Genomic DNA, 17,750 nt, shown 5'->3' with positions numbered 1-17,750 from the left:
TAGTGGTATATTGTATGCTCCAATTAAGGAATTAAAAAATAATATTAATGCATGTTGAAGGAATACTGTAGATTAAAATATTAAAGCTTGTAAGTGCAAAGTACTAAAATCCTTTAATGATAGCATACTAAATAGAAACGAAATACATTGTTTGCCATATAAGATTAATAAAAATCTAATTGGAAAAAATATATATGATGAAGATGAGTATATTTTAATCCAAATTCTTATGTTTCTGGTTCAAATTAGATTGCTTTAATTTTTAAAAATTTTTTAGCTGAACTATTTTGCACTTAAATATAGACAAATGTTTCTCTTAAGATTGAATTGCTTTTTGTACATTATCCTTTTAAGTTAATTTGATTACTATATGTAAGTTTCAGTTCTCTATATAACAGGAATAATGGCTTACAGAAAAAGTCTGTGGTTCATATTCAGATAGTTTTATTTTTAAATTCTGATGTTCAAGTTGGATAAAATGATTTAATTAGTAAGCTTGAAATGCTGACTTAAAATGAAGAATGCTGGCTTAATTATTGCTTTAAACATTAAAAAATGATTAACACAGAAATATTATTTAAGATGTAAAAAAAAAGTCCCATGGAAAGAATTCTGATGAGGGTCAGTAGGAGGGAGTGGGAAAAAAAGTGATATCCCTTTGTTAAGCATTAAAAAATATTTAATTAACTGCTTGCCAAAACAAAACAATTAAAATGGCAATTACCTTTAAAATAGCATCAATGTATTTGCAGCTGTTGTGATATAAAGCTAGGAAACAAAATGTTAATCTGAAATGAACAGTTTAAATATGAAATTATGATATACTTGGCTTCCTGTAGTACAGCTGTCAAGCTTGGGCAGTTTGCTGGTCAATAGTGACATTCTATGTGTCAGTGAACAGAGTCTCTTGATACCATAACCCGCAGTTCACACATTACTGAAGCTCCAACTGTCGAACATTCAAGTCCCCTGGTATTATTGCAGCTTCCAGACTCTCCTGACTGGCTCATGTTTCATTCTTTGGCAATTTGCCCTAATGATATCCCTCAGGAGCTTTCAGCCTCTCTTCCTTTCCATATTTAATCGTGGTATATTAATCTGAGTGATGCGCAAACTGTGCTGCACAAATTGTAATTTCCTACAATTTCTTCTAAGATGCTCAACTGATTTTTCAGTTTTACTTTTATTTATGTTCTCAGTTTTGACCCTAAACACTAGATTTTCAGATAGTTATAATTGTCCCCATAAGATGTTCAAGAAGTCACTTTTGCTATTTATATATTTTTCAAAGGGGCTTTTGAACATAAGATTATTTTCCCCCTGGCAGAATTGGTAAAGATAATGTGATTTAGGTCACTAAATAATAGTTTTGCGATTGTTGTTAATCTTTGAAAACCTGGGCATGTCTTTTTGTTTGGAGGGGCAGCAGCTACTTATCGTTGTTATCCTCTTGCAAATTTTAGTTAACTGCCTGTCTCCATGGATCAGCCGCTCTGCTGTACCCCATGTTCTGGCAACACATATACATCCCAGTGCTTCCTCCGCACCTGCTGGACTACTGCTGGTAAGATGACCTTGGCCAAACTCCTTTAAATTCAGCCTTTATGATTCGAAAAAGTATGCTTATTTGTAAATTAGGTAAGCGTGGTGTGTATGTAGACAAATGCAAGCCCTGAGACTTGTCTTAGAGATCGGTAGGAAATATCAAAAGGTGCTTTTATGAAGGCAGAGTAATTCTTTTCAAAGCTAGCAAAAATGTATACTTGGCAAACATAAAGTTCTTTAGATTTTGTGAGGTACTTCCATAGTCATTTAGATAATTAAATGTGTAAAGAGAAGCAAATACAGTCCTGTATTTGATGGTTAGCAAAAGCATACGGAAGTTATAGTATCAGTTGGAGAACTCCGTATCCCAGGTGTCAGGATTTGTCTGCCAAGTGTGTCAGAAACCAGATTGTCTCTGTCAGGGCACGCTTTCATTACCTTTACCTCAGGACACACTTTCCTAGACCCTTCTTCTCTCAGCACACCAAATACAAATACCAGCAAAGGGATTGCCTCTAATTCAGGGATTCCCTGAGTTTCTGGTTTAAAGCAAAGTCTCAGCCCTAAGCCACTATGAAAAGCAATGTTGAAAATGTTGGGAGTAATTTTGAAAAGCTTCCTGGCATTAGAAACAACTCCCAGTGATCTCACCGGATTTGAATTCAGCTATACCCGTAGAACCTTTCTGTTTTCTTCCTCTGGAAGAGTGCGTATACTCACCGTGAGGCTGGACAAGGGTTAGATTCTGAAACAGCAGCCTTGAGATCTTCTTCTGGACTGTAGGGTTAAATGTTCTCTTCCTGGCATAATTATCTTCTGTGGGCATTTAAGACTTTCTAAAATACTGTTATTTAGAAACTATTCTGTGATGTAGGTAGTTCTGTGCTAATTCTTTCCAGAGATGTCTTCCTGATACTTTTAACCCTGCCATCAAGTCCTTCTGCTGCTTTACTATAAGGAAGGAAGCTTGTTTCATATTTCAGTCCCTTGAATTTTCTTACTAGTTTCTAACCTTGAAATAGCCTTTAGGATAAGTTCTACCAGCCTCTATGCCAGACAGTTCCTGTTCTAGAGTGTACAGCAGTGAAAATCAAACAAGAAGTTATCTGACACTTCTGAACCTTCGGGTCACAATGATAGGCTCAGCTTCTATCCTAGGAACTGAGCAATATAATGTATTTTTTTTCTTTTTCTTTATTTTAAAGAAATAGCTAAGACTCTGGCTCTCTTCTGTCAGAAAATTTTATGGACTAAAATATTTCTAATGGAAGAAAACCATTTTCTTCCCTTTACATCCTGGCAAATGATCTTAGAATCACACTCATCTCTTTGCAAAAGAGAGAAAAATATTAGAGATTGTCCCTTCAATCTCATGGGTTTTGAATAAAAAAAAATTTGTATGTCTTTATATAGACATAGAACAGGAAGGTTTGATGGGTTAGATATATATTTGCCAACTCTTCAAGGTGATTGGAACTTTCCAAATCCTAAAATAATCCTGTCTTCTGGAAGTATTTTTATTTGCGCACCTGGTATCACTGGTGTGACATAGACTGTGGAGAGCCGTAATGCCATCTTGTGACCATGCATGAATATAGCATCTGGGCCCACTAATGAAAGACTAGCTAATTTGTCAACTCATTCATTTATCCATTTATTTGTACATCAAATATTTGGTGAACGCCTATTTGCCAAGTAGTAAGTATATGTAAGGTACTGAATGAAACTTAGTTTCTGCCCTTTCAGTATCTACAGAGAGGAAGAAATTCACACATATGTGCATGGAGTGCACACACACATGCACGCACAAGAGGAACACAGAATAATACTTCAGTACTATAAGGTTTGTACCAGAGGCATGTAAAAGCAACTTGGATGGGAACACCTAGGAAGAAGTGGCCCACACTGCTTAGTAGGATAGGGAAGGTGACTGGGAGGAAATAACACCATCTACGTCTTCTTTTAATCTACTAGTATATAAAGGAAGAATGGGAATTTCTATTTAACAGATATAAGATTTCAGTTATACAAGATGGTTAAGTTCCAAAGGTCTGCTGCACAATATTGTGCCTATGGTTAACATTTCTTAAGAAGGCAGAGCTCATATGAAGTGTTTTTTTACTATGAGAGAGAGGAAAAGAGTGAGGGACGGAGAGGGAGAGAGAACTTTAATGTGGCAAGTCCATGATACTGCCACATAGGCTTAACCTTTCTGAGTACCAAAACACCTAGGAGGTAGTATCACTTTAGTACCAGTAAAATTATAATCATCTTTATTTGTTTATGAGTCACTTTTTTGTGTTGTCTACCTATCTGACTCTTCTTTCTGTGAAAGGAACAGATTTAACTTTTGAGAGAATTGTTTTTTAAAGCATAAATGGAAAATTGTGCTGTTTAGACTACCTAAGTTAATATACTACTGTTACTGTGTACCCATGGGTGGTTTCTGTAAGAAAACCTAGAAAGAAAGAAAAAAAAGGTATCACATGGTGATTATTTTTGAGTAGAGATTAATTGCTACCCAAAAGAAGAAGTACTCATAATAGTCTCCTGTATCCTATCTTTGCAGAATAACTTCATTGACAGAAAGATCTAGGACAATTTTGCACGTGGATGATAAAACATCTGTGTTGCCAAGGATCTCTTCCTGACTTAACACCCTAATCTAATTAGGAGATTTCAGCTAGGGTTGCAAAATTACTTTTCATGAGATTGGCTGATTTAATATTAGGAGGTTCACAATCCAATTTTCATGAGAAAGAAATAACCAGTAAAGTCTGTATTCCATAAAATACAAAATTTGTCTATAAAATGTATTTTATAAAATCTATATGCAAAACATCATGATTATTTTAAGAATTTGTGCTCTAGATTAATAATGTTTGCAGTTCTAACATCTCTATGTTTTTGGTTTTGTTAGTAATTAGTGAGATAAAAGCATGTAGATACCCAGTAATCTCACAGAAACAGCTACAAGTTACTTCATTACTAAGTTCTACATATGAGCCCTTTATTGAATTTTTATTCTAGTTTAACAACAGCTAAACATTTTTTTTTTTTGTATTTCAAGAAATCACTAGCTCTTATGAAGTTTTAAAAGTGTTAGCTGTATTTCGTAGGACTTCAGTAGTTTAGCTACTACTTTTGGCTCTGAATTTTTGAAATCTGACCATTCAGTGTTTGTCCAACATCTGTAAAATGGATATAGTAATTGTTAACTTTAAAAAGCTTATAATTTTTTGATGAACACTCATTGTATTAAAATGTGCTTTAAAATTTGAGATACCGTGGACTTTCTATGTTGTACATTTTGTAGGTAGGATAAACCTAGGATGAACTGGAAGTTTGCACAGTAATTTGAATAATTTTATGCTATTTTGGACATGGACAGCTTGACATATTTAAGATCTTAGGATTTGCTACCCTGTTTTGTGAAAATGTTCTGAACCCAGTCGTGGGAGCCCAGAATAGTTAGTGACATATATTTTATGTCTTCTGTGGAGTCCCAGAAGGAATTCCAGAGATGAGAACTTGAACTAGGGTAGTAATCAGCCTTCCTTTATTTAAGCAGAAGTGGAACAGTCCACATTTATTCCTCCTGTTTCTTTTTGAAGGCAGAAAATCTGTTAGGCCTTAAGGATATCAAGGCCTGTAAAGAGTTCTTAACTTTCAGTCAAATGATCCAGAATATCAGATCAATTCCAGATGGTCTATTGTATTTAAAAAAAAAATAGGAAGGAACAAAGCTACAAAAGGGAATTAGATGGAATCTAATACAATAAGAAATAATGAACAGGATAATGAGAAGTCAATTATAAACTTTAACCATCCTTATTTTTGGTGAATTTGGGGTATATGTTAGTGGTTAAGTCATCTTTAAATAAATTTGAAGCTGTTTTAGGTTACTTTGGAAACTGTTGAGCACCATTAGCTTTATCTGTGACTGGTTCTCAGTAGCAAAGTGGATATGCAGAAGTTTGGACAGTTCAACTGTAATAGTGAAAATGATATTTCAAAAATTAAGCAGATTCCTTGAAAAAGATTATGTGTTTTCATTAACATAGAAAATGTTTCATTAACTATAACACAGAGATATCTATACAAGAAATGTTAAAAATTTTTTATTTTTAGATAGCTATTTATTTGTATATCATCTATCACCTTTGAGGACACCTGTCCATTCTCATGTTTTCTTGTTAAATAATATTTTGATTTCAAAATGTCAAGTTGGATAATTCCCCTCTTGTATTTTATGAGAAATATTTCTGAACTTACTTGTAAGCCTGATTTTATGTTACAAACATTATTTAATATCTGTATCCTCTGCTAGAGTGAGTGTAAGATCCACAAGTAAATATATTCTGTTTGTATCACTTATTATTATACCTAGCCCATACCCCAGGTTCTAGCATCTGGTGTGCTTCAGGTATTATTTGTTGAATTAATTATTTCAGTATTATTCTTACACATACTTGAGTATTGTGATTTGTTAAAATTATTTTATTACTAGAAGTGAAAATGGGATAAATAGGAATGTGTGACATTTATTTATGTATTTACTTACTTATTATGTTATGTCAGTCACCATACTGAATGACATTTAAATAAAGAACGACATACATGAGCAGAAAGCACAGAAAGAGAATGATAACAGTAGAGGAAGAACTTGTTTATATTTGTCCTTCTAGTTCTGAAACAGTGCCTGGCATATAGTCGGTCTCAATAAATATTGGGTGATTGACTAAATCAAAAAATTTTGTTGCCATTGTAGGTGTGAAACAATGATGATATAGTAAGAAAATGACAGAAATAAGAATCCAATTGAATATTAAAAAGGCATATAAAAGAAATGTGAATAAATTTGATAATTAGGGTATATTTGATACAAAGTATTTGGAAGGTTTAACTCAGACTATGGCCTAGACTCTAATATTCTTCATAAATTAAAAGTTTTTTTAAGCATTACCACTCTTTATTTAATTATAAATGATTTTGTGATTTTTATGCACATATTAATTTGAATATATTCATGGTCTCTCCAATTGAATTTGATTTTTATTTACTGAATAATTTTAAATACCTATAATGGGCTATATTAGAACTGTACCATTAATTTTTTAAACTTTCTGAATTATGTATATAGTTGTTTCAGTTATAATGAACTTATGAATATAAACACTATATATCTTTAATTTAGTGCTCCAATGCCATACCTGATTGGAATACACTCCAGCCTCATAGAGGTAAGTGTCTTTCAGACATGAGATGCATGAATGGTATAATGATTAATAAAAATAATAGTTAAAACAGTTGTGTTTTCAAAGAGTATCAGTTGAATAGTATAAAGCAGTTGCAAGTGTTGAATTATTGTATATTTACACAATCATTTTCAAAAAGGTAATATTTGGAATAATTACATTTTAATTAGTATTCTGAATGACCATCTTTGAGGTCATGAAAACCATGGAAATATGTTAAATTTGGTCAAGGTCATGTGGTCAGTATTACATACTAAAAACTTAGTCTTTGATGAACCACTTTTTTATGGCACTTGGGATCTTTTATACTTATTTCTTTTTCAGACCTTATTTTGAAGGTCAGATTCTATGTCCTTATGAGTCATAAAGGGAAAATGTTTCCATTTTTCAATCCATTATGATCCAGTTTGTCAGTGTGCTTTTTCAAGGTGTGATTTTAATACAATAATCATGAAATTTTAAATTAGAATATAGCTTTAAATTTTTTTTTAAATTTCCAGTCCTGTTAGGGTTTTAAAATGCATTGATTTTTTTATACTGTTATCACTTCATTCCAAAATGATTTTTGTGACTTGTCATCATTATAGTGAAAAACTTTGAACTTTAAATACCTTGTACTTGGAATCAGTGAAACTTCCAGAGAAGAGTTCTTAGAAGATTAGATTCTAAAAAAAGCATAAACAGAAGACATGGATCCAAACAGAAGACTTGGGTCAGTTGCATAGCATCGTTATGCTAGCTGATTTCAGTTTTATTCAGTTTTCTTTTGCTGATTGTGCATATTGTATATTAACCCAATTTCTAATCAGCAACCTAAACGAGTTAGATTTGGTTTTCTTACTAGTTGTTGTCACTGTGTACACCATCAGTCCTCACTTTGCAGATCAAGGAAGATCCCATTGATTATTTTAAAACTCCTGAGGATCATGTCTGGAGAAGTCATGTTCCTGTAGTAGTCCTTCCCAAGTTAGAGAATCCTACATGTGCTCTGGTTTTGGTCATTTTCTCCTTTTGCAGAAAGCTAGGGCAACATTTTTTATTTGTTTAATCATTAACAAATAATGCATTTTAATGAATTTCTTTAGTAGACTTAATTTGTTTTTAATTTTGAAGTCTGAGTTGGATAACATTATGAATCTTTATTAATTTTTAGAAAACTTGTTCTTTTATGACAAGGTGCTGGCAGTGAAAGGTCAATTTGCATAAAATAAAACATGAATTTGTAGGTATTTAGTCTGCTATTTGATTGTAGAATATATAACTGGTATTTTGTTCATCAGTATTTTCAATGTATAAAATCCAACCATGGTTGGTATGGTTTCAAAGAAGGCATCAAATTTGAATTTGATATTAGTGCATATGTCTCTTCTTATTTAATGTATCTAATAGAATACCTCATTTTTATAATATGCTTATTTGTACAGATGAAAAACATTTAAAGTTGTTTACTGTACCTATTGATGTTATATATATTTTTTGCATAATGGTTCTATATCAACTTTTAATAAAAATGATTCAGCTTTTCTAAAATATTATGGAAATAGGTGCATGTTTTAAATATTTGATCACACTTACCATATGTTTATTGGATATCTATAGTGAAAATCAGCCTTTTTTTTTAAGGAGCAAATTGCTTAAGAATTTTTTACTTCTTGCAGTGTATTATCTTAGAGAAATGGTCCATTCTGTTTTAAATTGGCTCATCATTAAATGAGACTGTTTAGAGCCATGATTAGATTGCCTGAAATCTCAGTACCTTTTTATACTCTGGACTTATTGAACTATCTTTGTAGTCAGTTCTGTTTGGTTTATTTGGTTTAATAGTGAATGAGAAGGTATAAAAGGAACTTCAAGAATGTCTTTAAACCAGTTGGGTACCATTTAGTAACTTTCTCCTTAATATATTACAAGATAATATGCATCCTGCAATTCCATTCTTATTTAATCATTTCATTAATGGCACATTTTAGAAAATCTTTTGTGCTTTCTTATTTTATATTAATGGTATTATAATTAAAATATGGGTATATCTATTTATATATTTTATATGTGAGACTGAACTTAGTAATTTTTTACATTTTGCTTGGCTGCATTTACAACAGATTTTTTTTTTTTAATGAATAATCAAAATATTCCATATTCTCTCTCTTGGTCAATACAGTTTCAACATAACAGCTTTACAAAGACTTCTAGATATAAGTGTTCAAAGATGTGAAACTAATATCCATTCAAATCTTTCTTTTAATTATTTTTATGTAATCATGAGTGAAAGATGGCTAGAAATTTCTTTTTAAAATGTAAATTTGCTTCAAAACAAAGGATAAGGACATTTTGTTCTCCCTGAAAAGTAGACTTTAGGGATGAACTCAAAGGCCTTTAAATGATGAGAAATAAGTAAGTGGATTGATTATGTGTTTTAAAATACAGAAGAAATTCTAACTAAAATGTTGGCTCAGCTTTATAAGAACATGGGACTACTGCCACTCATAGTAACATAGTGCATGATGCACACATGATGCACATTCATAGTCACATTGCCCAGATGCATTCTTATAGAGAGAGGATGTGGGAGAAAAACCCACTACTTTAATACCTTACTGTTTTCTTTCATAAGACTTTTGGTCTCTGTCCTGATATTATTTTTTTATTTTTAAAGAAAAAAGCAAGTTCTCCTTTTTCTTACTCTTTCCCAATCCAAGTAAGCTGATGAATTTTATGAACTATTAAAATATGAGACAGAGAAAGTGGTACCATTTTATATACTGTATAACCTTTTACTCCTGTTTAGAAAATAGTTAAAGCCTGACTTGGAAGGAAACGTAGACAAAATACTGACATTAATGCAAATTTTTTAAAAAAATTTTAAATTACATACTATATTTCACTTGTTGCTGCTTATATAGAATCATTCTCATTTTAGTGAGTCTCATTGTGTTGATTTATTGAAATTAGTACATTTTCCATTCTTACCAAATGGTCCCTTGAACAGAATTTAATATTCAGCTTTTATCAGACTTTTTTAAACTAAGTGCAACTTTGGAAAAAAGTATACGTTTCATGTTAATACTAATCTTGTTTTTCAGAGTTTAGCATTTGTGTCATCGCAAAACATTTAGGCATCACATAACCATTTTTCCAGGCTATTTAGAGGAACTCATTTCGTCCTTTAATAAGTGGGTTTCTGGATTATCTTTATAGTTTCTGTTAAAAGGGACAATTTAGAATTGAAGGTGGAAATCAAAATTATGACACACCTTTCCCACCCGTATGCCACAATTATAAATGTATTTTTGCATCTGAAATAGGTTATTTTTGTATTTATGCTGTAGTTAACTGAGATAACTACATACTTATGTATGTGAGCCTTTTTTGTGTATGTGTATACATATGCAAAGAAAAGAGGATAAGTTTATTTATAAAATGTTTTGTAAATAGTGTCACAATTGTACATGATAGTCTCTTAACTTCTAAGAAACAGCCATCCCGACTCTTACTTTAGAGTACTTACAATGTCTTTTATAAGATGGATTTTTAAAATGATGTGTTCCTTTGAGAATTCATATTCTACACAAACACTATGGCTTTCTTAACCCATACAAATTCCCTACTCTAGACCACCATTTCCCTAGCAAACTTAACATTCTGCCTAAAATGCAGAGATTGGAAGTTCTAAATGGATCAAGGAAATTTGGTTCCTGAACAACTTAAAAAAATTGGTTTGACCAATTTAAAATTCAAGGTATTTAATAATTCTCAAGAATGGCTATTATTCAAGAATGTCATTTTAAAAAAATACTATACTGAAGAAAAATACTACACTGAAATTAATTTACTTATTGCCAGTTGATCTATGCAATTATGGAATTCTGATAGATCTCATTAATGAGCACCTTATTTATTTGCATCAAAAAGTAATACTATTTGCTATAATTTAAATAAGGCAAATAGATTTATATAATTTTAATATATGTGTTAATTTAGGAAAAATAAACTGTGTTTTCTTTCTTTAAGGATGAAAAATTTGATGAAATTCTAATTTACTGTCATTAGTCCACATATTGAGATAATTTGGCCATTTGATTAAAATGTCAAACAAATAAGACAAGTCAAACAATCTGATAGGCTGTGAAATTTGATCTGTTATATTAAATTCATGTGATAAATTTTAATAACAATTCCTTATTATGGCCATCTTTATCATTTTACTTATTCAACTTACAGTCCTCATCATCAGCTTATACTGAATTGATAGGGAAATACAGAGAAAATGTTTATTTAAAACTTAGTTCACTTATAGAAGTCATACTTATTGGCTTATGTTAGTCCTACAATATGATTTATGCTAAAAATAGGTATAGAAGTGGCCACAAGTTCCTGTATCAATAGTATCAAAAGTCATGGGATAAAGTTGTAAATTTGGAGAGTTTAATGTAGCTGTGCCTATTTTGTGAGTTTTTGTTATAATATCTCTTTGGTAGTTAAATATATTCAACATCTCTAAACTAAATCAATGTGTTTAGATGACCAAGCATTCTATTTTAAAGATTTTTTTTTTACCCAATCTTTTCAAATGATTATGAACAAACTTTCTTTCTCATAAGGCAGTCATTTATATGTTCTTATAATAGAGGATTTTCCTTTTTTCTTTTCCCAAAGCTAATTATCATTAAGACAAATTTCTCTACATTTCTAAGCTCATTACAGTTTTGGAAGGAAAATATACTAAGATGTTTATTTATGATTGTGTTTTTTGAACAGAGAGTGAAAAATAAATCATTGGAGGATGTGGTTATGTTAAATGTTGACACAAACACTTTAGAATCACCATTTAATGACTTGAACAACCTACCGAGTGATGTGGTAAGTCTGAAGGCTATTTTGTGGTGTATATAGATAAAGATATAGATATAGATATAGTAATAGATATAGATAGATATGTTTTCTCCTGGACCGTTGAATTGCCAAGAGTTGTTTTCCCTAGTTTTCTATCTGAAGTAAAAGGGCTGAGTATGTGCATGGGTGTGAGAGGAATCTGTGTAGATTCTATATTTAACATTTTCTACCTTTTGGCAGTTGAGGAGATGTTGAATGGAACATCCTATTCCTATTGTAAAAGTAGGATCATAATTAAAAAGCTAGATGCATTCATTAGGCAGAGTTTCTTTAAACCTAAGTCTCTTCATCTCATCTTAATCATTATATTACAAAGTAGGCATTTCTGTCTGCCTAGTGGCATGTCTTGCAAAAGAATGAGAGAGTTTTTGAAGGCAAGGAGAAGAAGGGGGCCAATTACCGGCTTTTGCTTCCCTGCCACCTGCCAGTGCTTTTCCTTTTAATTAATGATCTGATGGCACTGGTCAATATAATAAGAAATGCTTGTACAGTTGGGGTCAGAAAATTCTGGCTTTGATCTCCCTCAACTTTCTGAAACATTTATTTGTTTTCTCTAAATTATTTCAGTTTTATTTTAATCTTTTCTATCCTGCTGAGGGCTGCAAGAATGAAAACCTACACTGTTTGTCATTTGCTTTGGCAGAGCAAAGACTGCTTACTTAGAATTCTATTTGTAAATTAAACTGCAAACCCAGTTTGTCATAAAAGACATCTGATCCTTTTGAAATGACGAAAACTGTCTTTTGTCTGTAAAGGCTGATAAATTAAGTGCCAGTTCTCTTCTGGTCTTTGATCTTGCAGAGGGTGTGTGTGTGTGTGTGTGTGTGTGTGCGCGCGCGTGTGTGCGCGCGCGCGGGTGTGTGTCTGCAGCTTATAATGGGATGTATTCTGTGTTTCATGTTAGTCACCAAAAGTGCATTTTTTTGGCCTTCGTATTCCTTAGAATAGGGCAAAAATGCAGGCTAGTACTATTTCTGTATATATATTAATGGCTACTTAAAAATATCTTTATAACATAGTTCTAAGTTAAAAATAACTCTCCTAAAAAAATCCACTTTTTTCAGGGATAGTAAAATTTGGAAATAAAAATCCACCATCATATATATTCCTGCAATATTGCAAGTACTTTGAAATCATTACCAAGGAGTTTGAAAAAGCGAATTTAAAAATTTCAAACTCAAAAAATACAGTAATACTGGCTTTAATTGTTCTTATGGCTAGTGATAGGAAAAATGTGATTTTAAAGTTAAAATCAGATTATTTATGCCCATAAATAACCTAAAATATTTGCTGACCTTGAAGCAAATTAAATTGAACTACTTTATCTTACTGTAGTAAAATTTATGCTATGTATGAACAAATCCAAACCCAGGCCAGTAAAGAATTATATTATCTTTTTAGCTCATTATAACTAGATTGCCTCATTACAAAAATTTTGCAGAAGCTGCTAGAAATGATTAGAGTTATTCACTTAGAAATTCATCAAAGAATTCTTCATTGGATAGAAAAATAATTATGAAATAAAGTCCCAACTTTTACAAATATTGTCCTTATGTGCAATGCATTTCCTACTGTTAATGCCCTAATGAGAAAGGGTTGTTTATTGAAAAAGAAAAAAGGAAAAAAGAGGAGAAAGAAAAGACAGAAATAATTCAGTGTTTTTGTGTCATAAAAATTTTTATAGTCAGTTTCAGTGATGGTTGATTTTATTTCTCTGAGAAAAACAATCCTTAATAGTAATTCTTTCTATGGGTGATTCTTTTTTAATTGAGAAGTACTGTTTTCCCAGTAGGATGAGTTTGTTATTAAGACATTTATTTTAAGATGTGAAGAAGTTAAATAGTACTCACAAAATTTGGAAGCCTAAAAATGTAAAATGACAGGAGGAACAATTTCCTTTATTTACACGTAAAGGTTAACGGTACATAACTGAAATTTTAAGAAATCATAATAAGGCACACTGCTAGGTGGTGTAGATATAACTATACGTATGCTCGAAATTAAAGGGTACAGACTTACAGACAAATTTGAACAATGAATAAGTGGATACAACCCTGGGGTGGAACTAGGACCACTTGCTTAAAGTATGAGAGGTTTTAAAGTTATGATCATTTTCTAAAAATATTTTAGGTGATTGTTTGTTTAACCCCTCTCTAATAAATTTAGCTTTTTCATCAGTTTTCCAAAAGCTATCTCTTATAGTTCTGTAGGAGATCTGATAAAGTCATCGCATCATACTTTCTCTAAATATAAATGTTTTAAATGAGTTGTGTTAAAATTAACAAATGATCTTACTGAATTTTTTTGTGATTTGAATTAATAAGATATACTAGAATCCTGAAAAATTTTACTACTGGTATTGTTTGATTATTTAATAAATTAACTGATATTTAAAAGGGGTCCTTTTAAAAATCATCCACCAGAGCATTTAAATTATACTTACAGGCTAGATGACTTTCTATGCATGTGTACTCTATTACTGTGTCAGCTTGACCAGTGGTCTTGGCTGTTCAAAGGTCAGTGGTCACAGTTGTCCTGAATTACTAGTTCTTTTTTCCTGTGGACCCTCTGCTGTGTTGCATGCTGTAATCTTCTTAATGGCTTCATTCCAATATTCACACATAATATTTTAGATTTATTGACTGTTAGAAATACTACCATGCCAGTAGCAGTTCCGCTACTCTTAAGGTATTTAAAATTGGAAAAATAAATCAGGGCAAGGCATTCAGGAATCCTTTGTTTTCCTTAAGGGAAGGGAAAAAACTCTCTTCCTGTCTTCTGACAAGAACACTTGCTTTTTGATTTCATCATTTCACTATAGATTTGGATCATTAAAAGAAAAAAAATTTTATTGAGAGTGATTTTAACGATATTGATTATTACATGGACTATCTTTTAAAAGCAGTAGATCCATTCAAATGTTCTTTTGTAGTTTTCTGTCTTCATGCACTATGATTTTATTTCTTAGTGGCTATGTCAAATATGGATACGCTCAAACATGTAGGTTGTTTTTATATAAAAAAATAAATTTTAGGGCTATGTAACAATATCAGTTCAGTTTAGTATTACTGTGATATGTTTTTAAGTGTGGGGAAATTGAAACAGTTGAATTAAATACAACATTTGAAATTTCAAGTGAGTTCATTTTAATCTAAGATAATGTACTATTGAGACCTCCTCATTCCAAATATATATACAAATTTAGTTTTCAATTATGTAATAATTTAAAATGTTCTATTTCTAAGGTGCTACTGCTTATTTTAATTTTTATCATCATTAACATTTTTAAAAAGAATTTGGAGAATTGTTAACTGTTTCAAAAATAAATAGGATAACTCACTTGTTAGAAAATTAAGCTAATTAGAATTATAATGAGATTTAGGAAATCTCTTCATGAGAAAATGAAGTTGGAACAATTATAAACTAATTCTCATAGATGAAAGCAGGTTAGAATTGACGTCTGAAAAAGTTACATGCATTAAAATATCCATTACCAGGAAAGTGAATTTTGGCCTGTGTTGCTTAACAGTCTTTAAATAAGTTTAGCTCATTAGATTGTAAGAAAATAATATAGTCTCAGGCTAATATACTTACTCCTATTTTAGATAAGAAGATGAAGACACAGAAAGTATACTGTTAATGGTATTTCTAGAGCTTTAGTTAGTTCATATAGGATAATCCTGTCATACTTATGCCCCAAACTCTAGATCATGGTCCCTCTCATATAAACATGATATACAGTGTAATGAGTAACTGTTTTAGAATTTAATATAGAAGCTTACTCTCTATTCTAATCTTGCTGAAGAAATATCAGTAGATCCATTTGATTTAGATTAGGATTGTTAATACTTTTAAAAACTTATTTTCATCTTATGTAACACACTATTGGAAAATGATTTTTTTTATTTTCTGTTATGAGGTTATGAACATAGTACAGTTAAGTTTGTGCAATTCACTATACGCCCTGGTATGTTATAGGATAGCTACATTTAGTAGAAACCATATTTGATTACTAAAATATTGAAAATACTTTATTATAAAATGGGGTCCTCTAAAATATTTTGCATCTTTTAGTGATATTATAAAGTATCACATGAAGGAAAGGTTAATTGTTTTATTGTGCAGTGAAAAGCAAAGACACCAATTGCTCCGAATCACCACAAATCATTAAATTAAAAGCCTGAAGACCTGGAGAAAAGCCCCAAAACACTGACTTTAAGTAAAAATGTATGCTGGAAATAAAAATAAATTAAAAAAATAAAAAAAATAAAAAAAATAAAAAAAAAATGTAAGATACCTGCATTCAAGTGAGCTAATTAATTTTGGAATAAGTTTGGAAAAGAGTTGGCTATTTCAGAGAATTTTCTTAAATCAGCTTTATAAAAAATGAAAGTATGTAAACAAATTTAACTCTTGCAACTGTGCGTAGAGTTAATAGATATGTTTAATTTTTGTATATTTCCTCCAACCTAACATGAAGGTTTAATATGTTAAATTGTCATAGTATATGTTATAAAGAAAAAAAAGGACTCCAGAGAATATTATATTAGTTCCAGGTTTGCCACAGCTCTGCTAGTATCCTTATCATATTTAGCAGTAAATAAAGTCCCCAGCAAATTTTTGGAGTGGCCAGGTTAGAAAGATAAACTGAATTCATTCAAGTTCTAGAGTAATTTAGAGGACTTTTTTGTTGGGGGGCGGCTTGTGGTCAATAGAGTAGACTTTAGGAGACAAATACTGCTTTCAGTTTTCCCCTGGAGAAATGCAGTCCTGCTCTCTCCTCCATCTCCTGCTTTAAGAATTCAGGCACCTAGATGTACAGGGCTTTGTAAACAGTAGTCATTCAGTAAGTGATGGCTGAAGGGAAACGTAATTGCGTTTCTTTTATCTTTTGTAATAGAAGTTGCTTTTAAAGTCCCTGTTTAGAGTTATTTCTTAGAACATTTTATAAGGATATTTTCATCTTTTATAGTAATAAAAAGAAGAAACCTGGATGCATGTTTATCGTATACTTTTTTGGTTGTGAGTGGAACTTATTTCCTCTCTCTGGAGAGGGAGACCGTGTTGTGATGCCCGTCATTGTGCTTCTGCACAGGACTTTGGGTGTCTGTGGAAACTCACTATTCTTTTAAATATTTTCAGAGACATGATTGTTTATAGCAGGTGTTTTGTTGTTGTTTGTAAGTAAACTATAGATTTTGCTATTTTTTGTACCTTTTTCTTTTTTTAAATCTAAACTTTAAATATAAAAGCAAAACAAAACAAAACAAAACAAAAACCCAAAAGTTAAAACCTTAATTAACTGGGCTTCCAAACTTTTAAAAGGTCTTTGTTATTTATTCCCAACTGAGTAAGAGAATCTATCCCTCCCACTGCAGTGAACAGACTTTAGCAGTTCACTTCTTTATGTCTCTGTACTTTTGCCATTTTACAGTTGATTTATAGTTTCTTACTTATAGTGATTTTAAGTACTCATGAAGTTCCTTGGCTTACTCATAGGTTTTCATTTCCAACTAAATTACCCAGCCTTTCTCCGAATGTCTTTTTTTTTTTCTTTTTCCCCTGTAGCATCTTAATGGGATGCTTCTCTCTCTTCTTACTGCTAATACATACATACATCTATACATATATACTTAAATGTGAAGACCCTGATTTGGGCTTTAAAGATAATTTCCAATTTGTTTCTAGTCCTTTAAGTTCTTGGCTTTTCCACATTCAAGAGAGTTTTTTGTATGCATGATACTGTGTGCACTGTCACAACAGTGGTTTCCAAATATTGCTGATATCATAATAACTTCATGAACTTTTCAATGAATTATGTTCCTGGGCCCCATCATAGATATTCTGATCCATTGAACTAGAGAAATTAATGTAGAAGTGTGATAGGTTGCTTATTTACTTATTTATTAATTCATTCAGTCATTCATTTGATTATTTATCAAGCACCTATTATAATGCCTGTATTATGCTAGGAGCTGAGTGAACAGGAGGTCATAATATACTGCTCTCATGGAACTCACATTCCATTCATCTGAACCTAACTACATGGTCATA

At 31.4% G+C, this 17,750-nt stretch overlaps 1 protein-coding gene across 9 annotated transcripts in view; it reads left to right on the top strand.

Moving 5' to 3' along the window:
- Positions 1-17,750, top strand: part of DENND1B (DENN domain containing 1B) — a 278,698-nt gene that overhangs the window by 162,892 nt on the left and 98,056 nt on the right. For all 9 annotated transcript variants that reach the window (XM_032317056.1, XM_032317062.1, XM_032317057.1 and 6 more), the window contains 3 exons: positions 1,464-1,564; positions 6,743-6,788; positions 11,562-11,663. In XM_032317056.1, coding sequence (XP_032172947.1) covers positions 1,464-1,564; positions 6,743-6,788; positions 11,562-11,663 — 249 coding nt within the window. The remainder of the gene's footprint in view (positions 1-1,463; positions 1,565-6,742; positions 6,789-11,561; positions 11,664-17,750) is intronic.

This window comes from Mustela erminea, chromosome 17 (genome assembly GCF_009829155.1).
Source record: "Mustela erminea isolate mMusErm1 chromosome 17, mMusErm1.Pri, whole genome shotgun sequence".
NCBI lineage: Eukaryota > Metazoa > Chordata > Mammalia > Carnivora > Mustelidae > Mustela > Mustela erminea.
The sequence above is the reverse complement of the archived record's forward strand: the minus strand, read 5'-3'. Positions and strand labels throughout refer to the sequence as shown.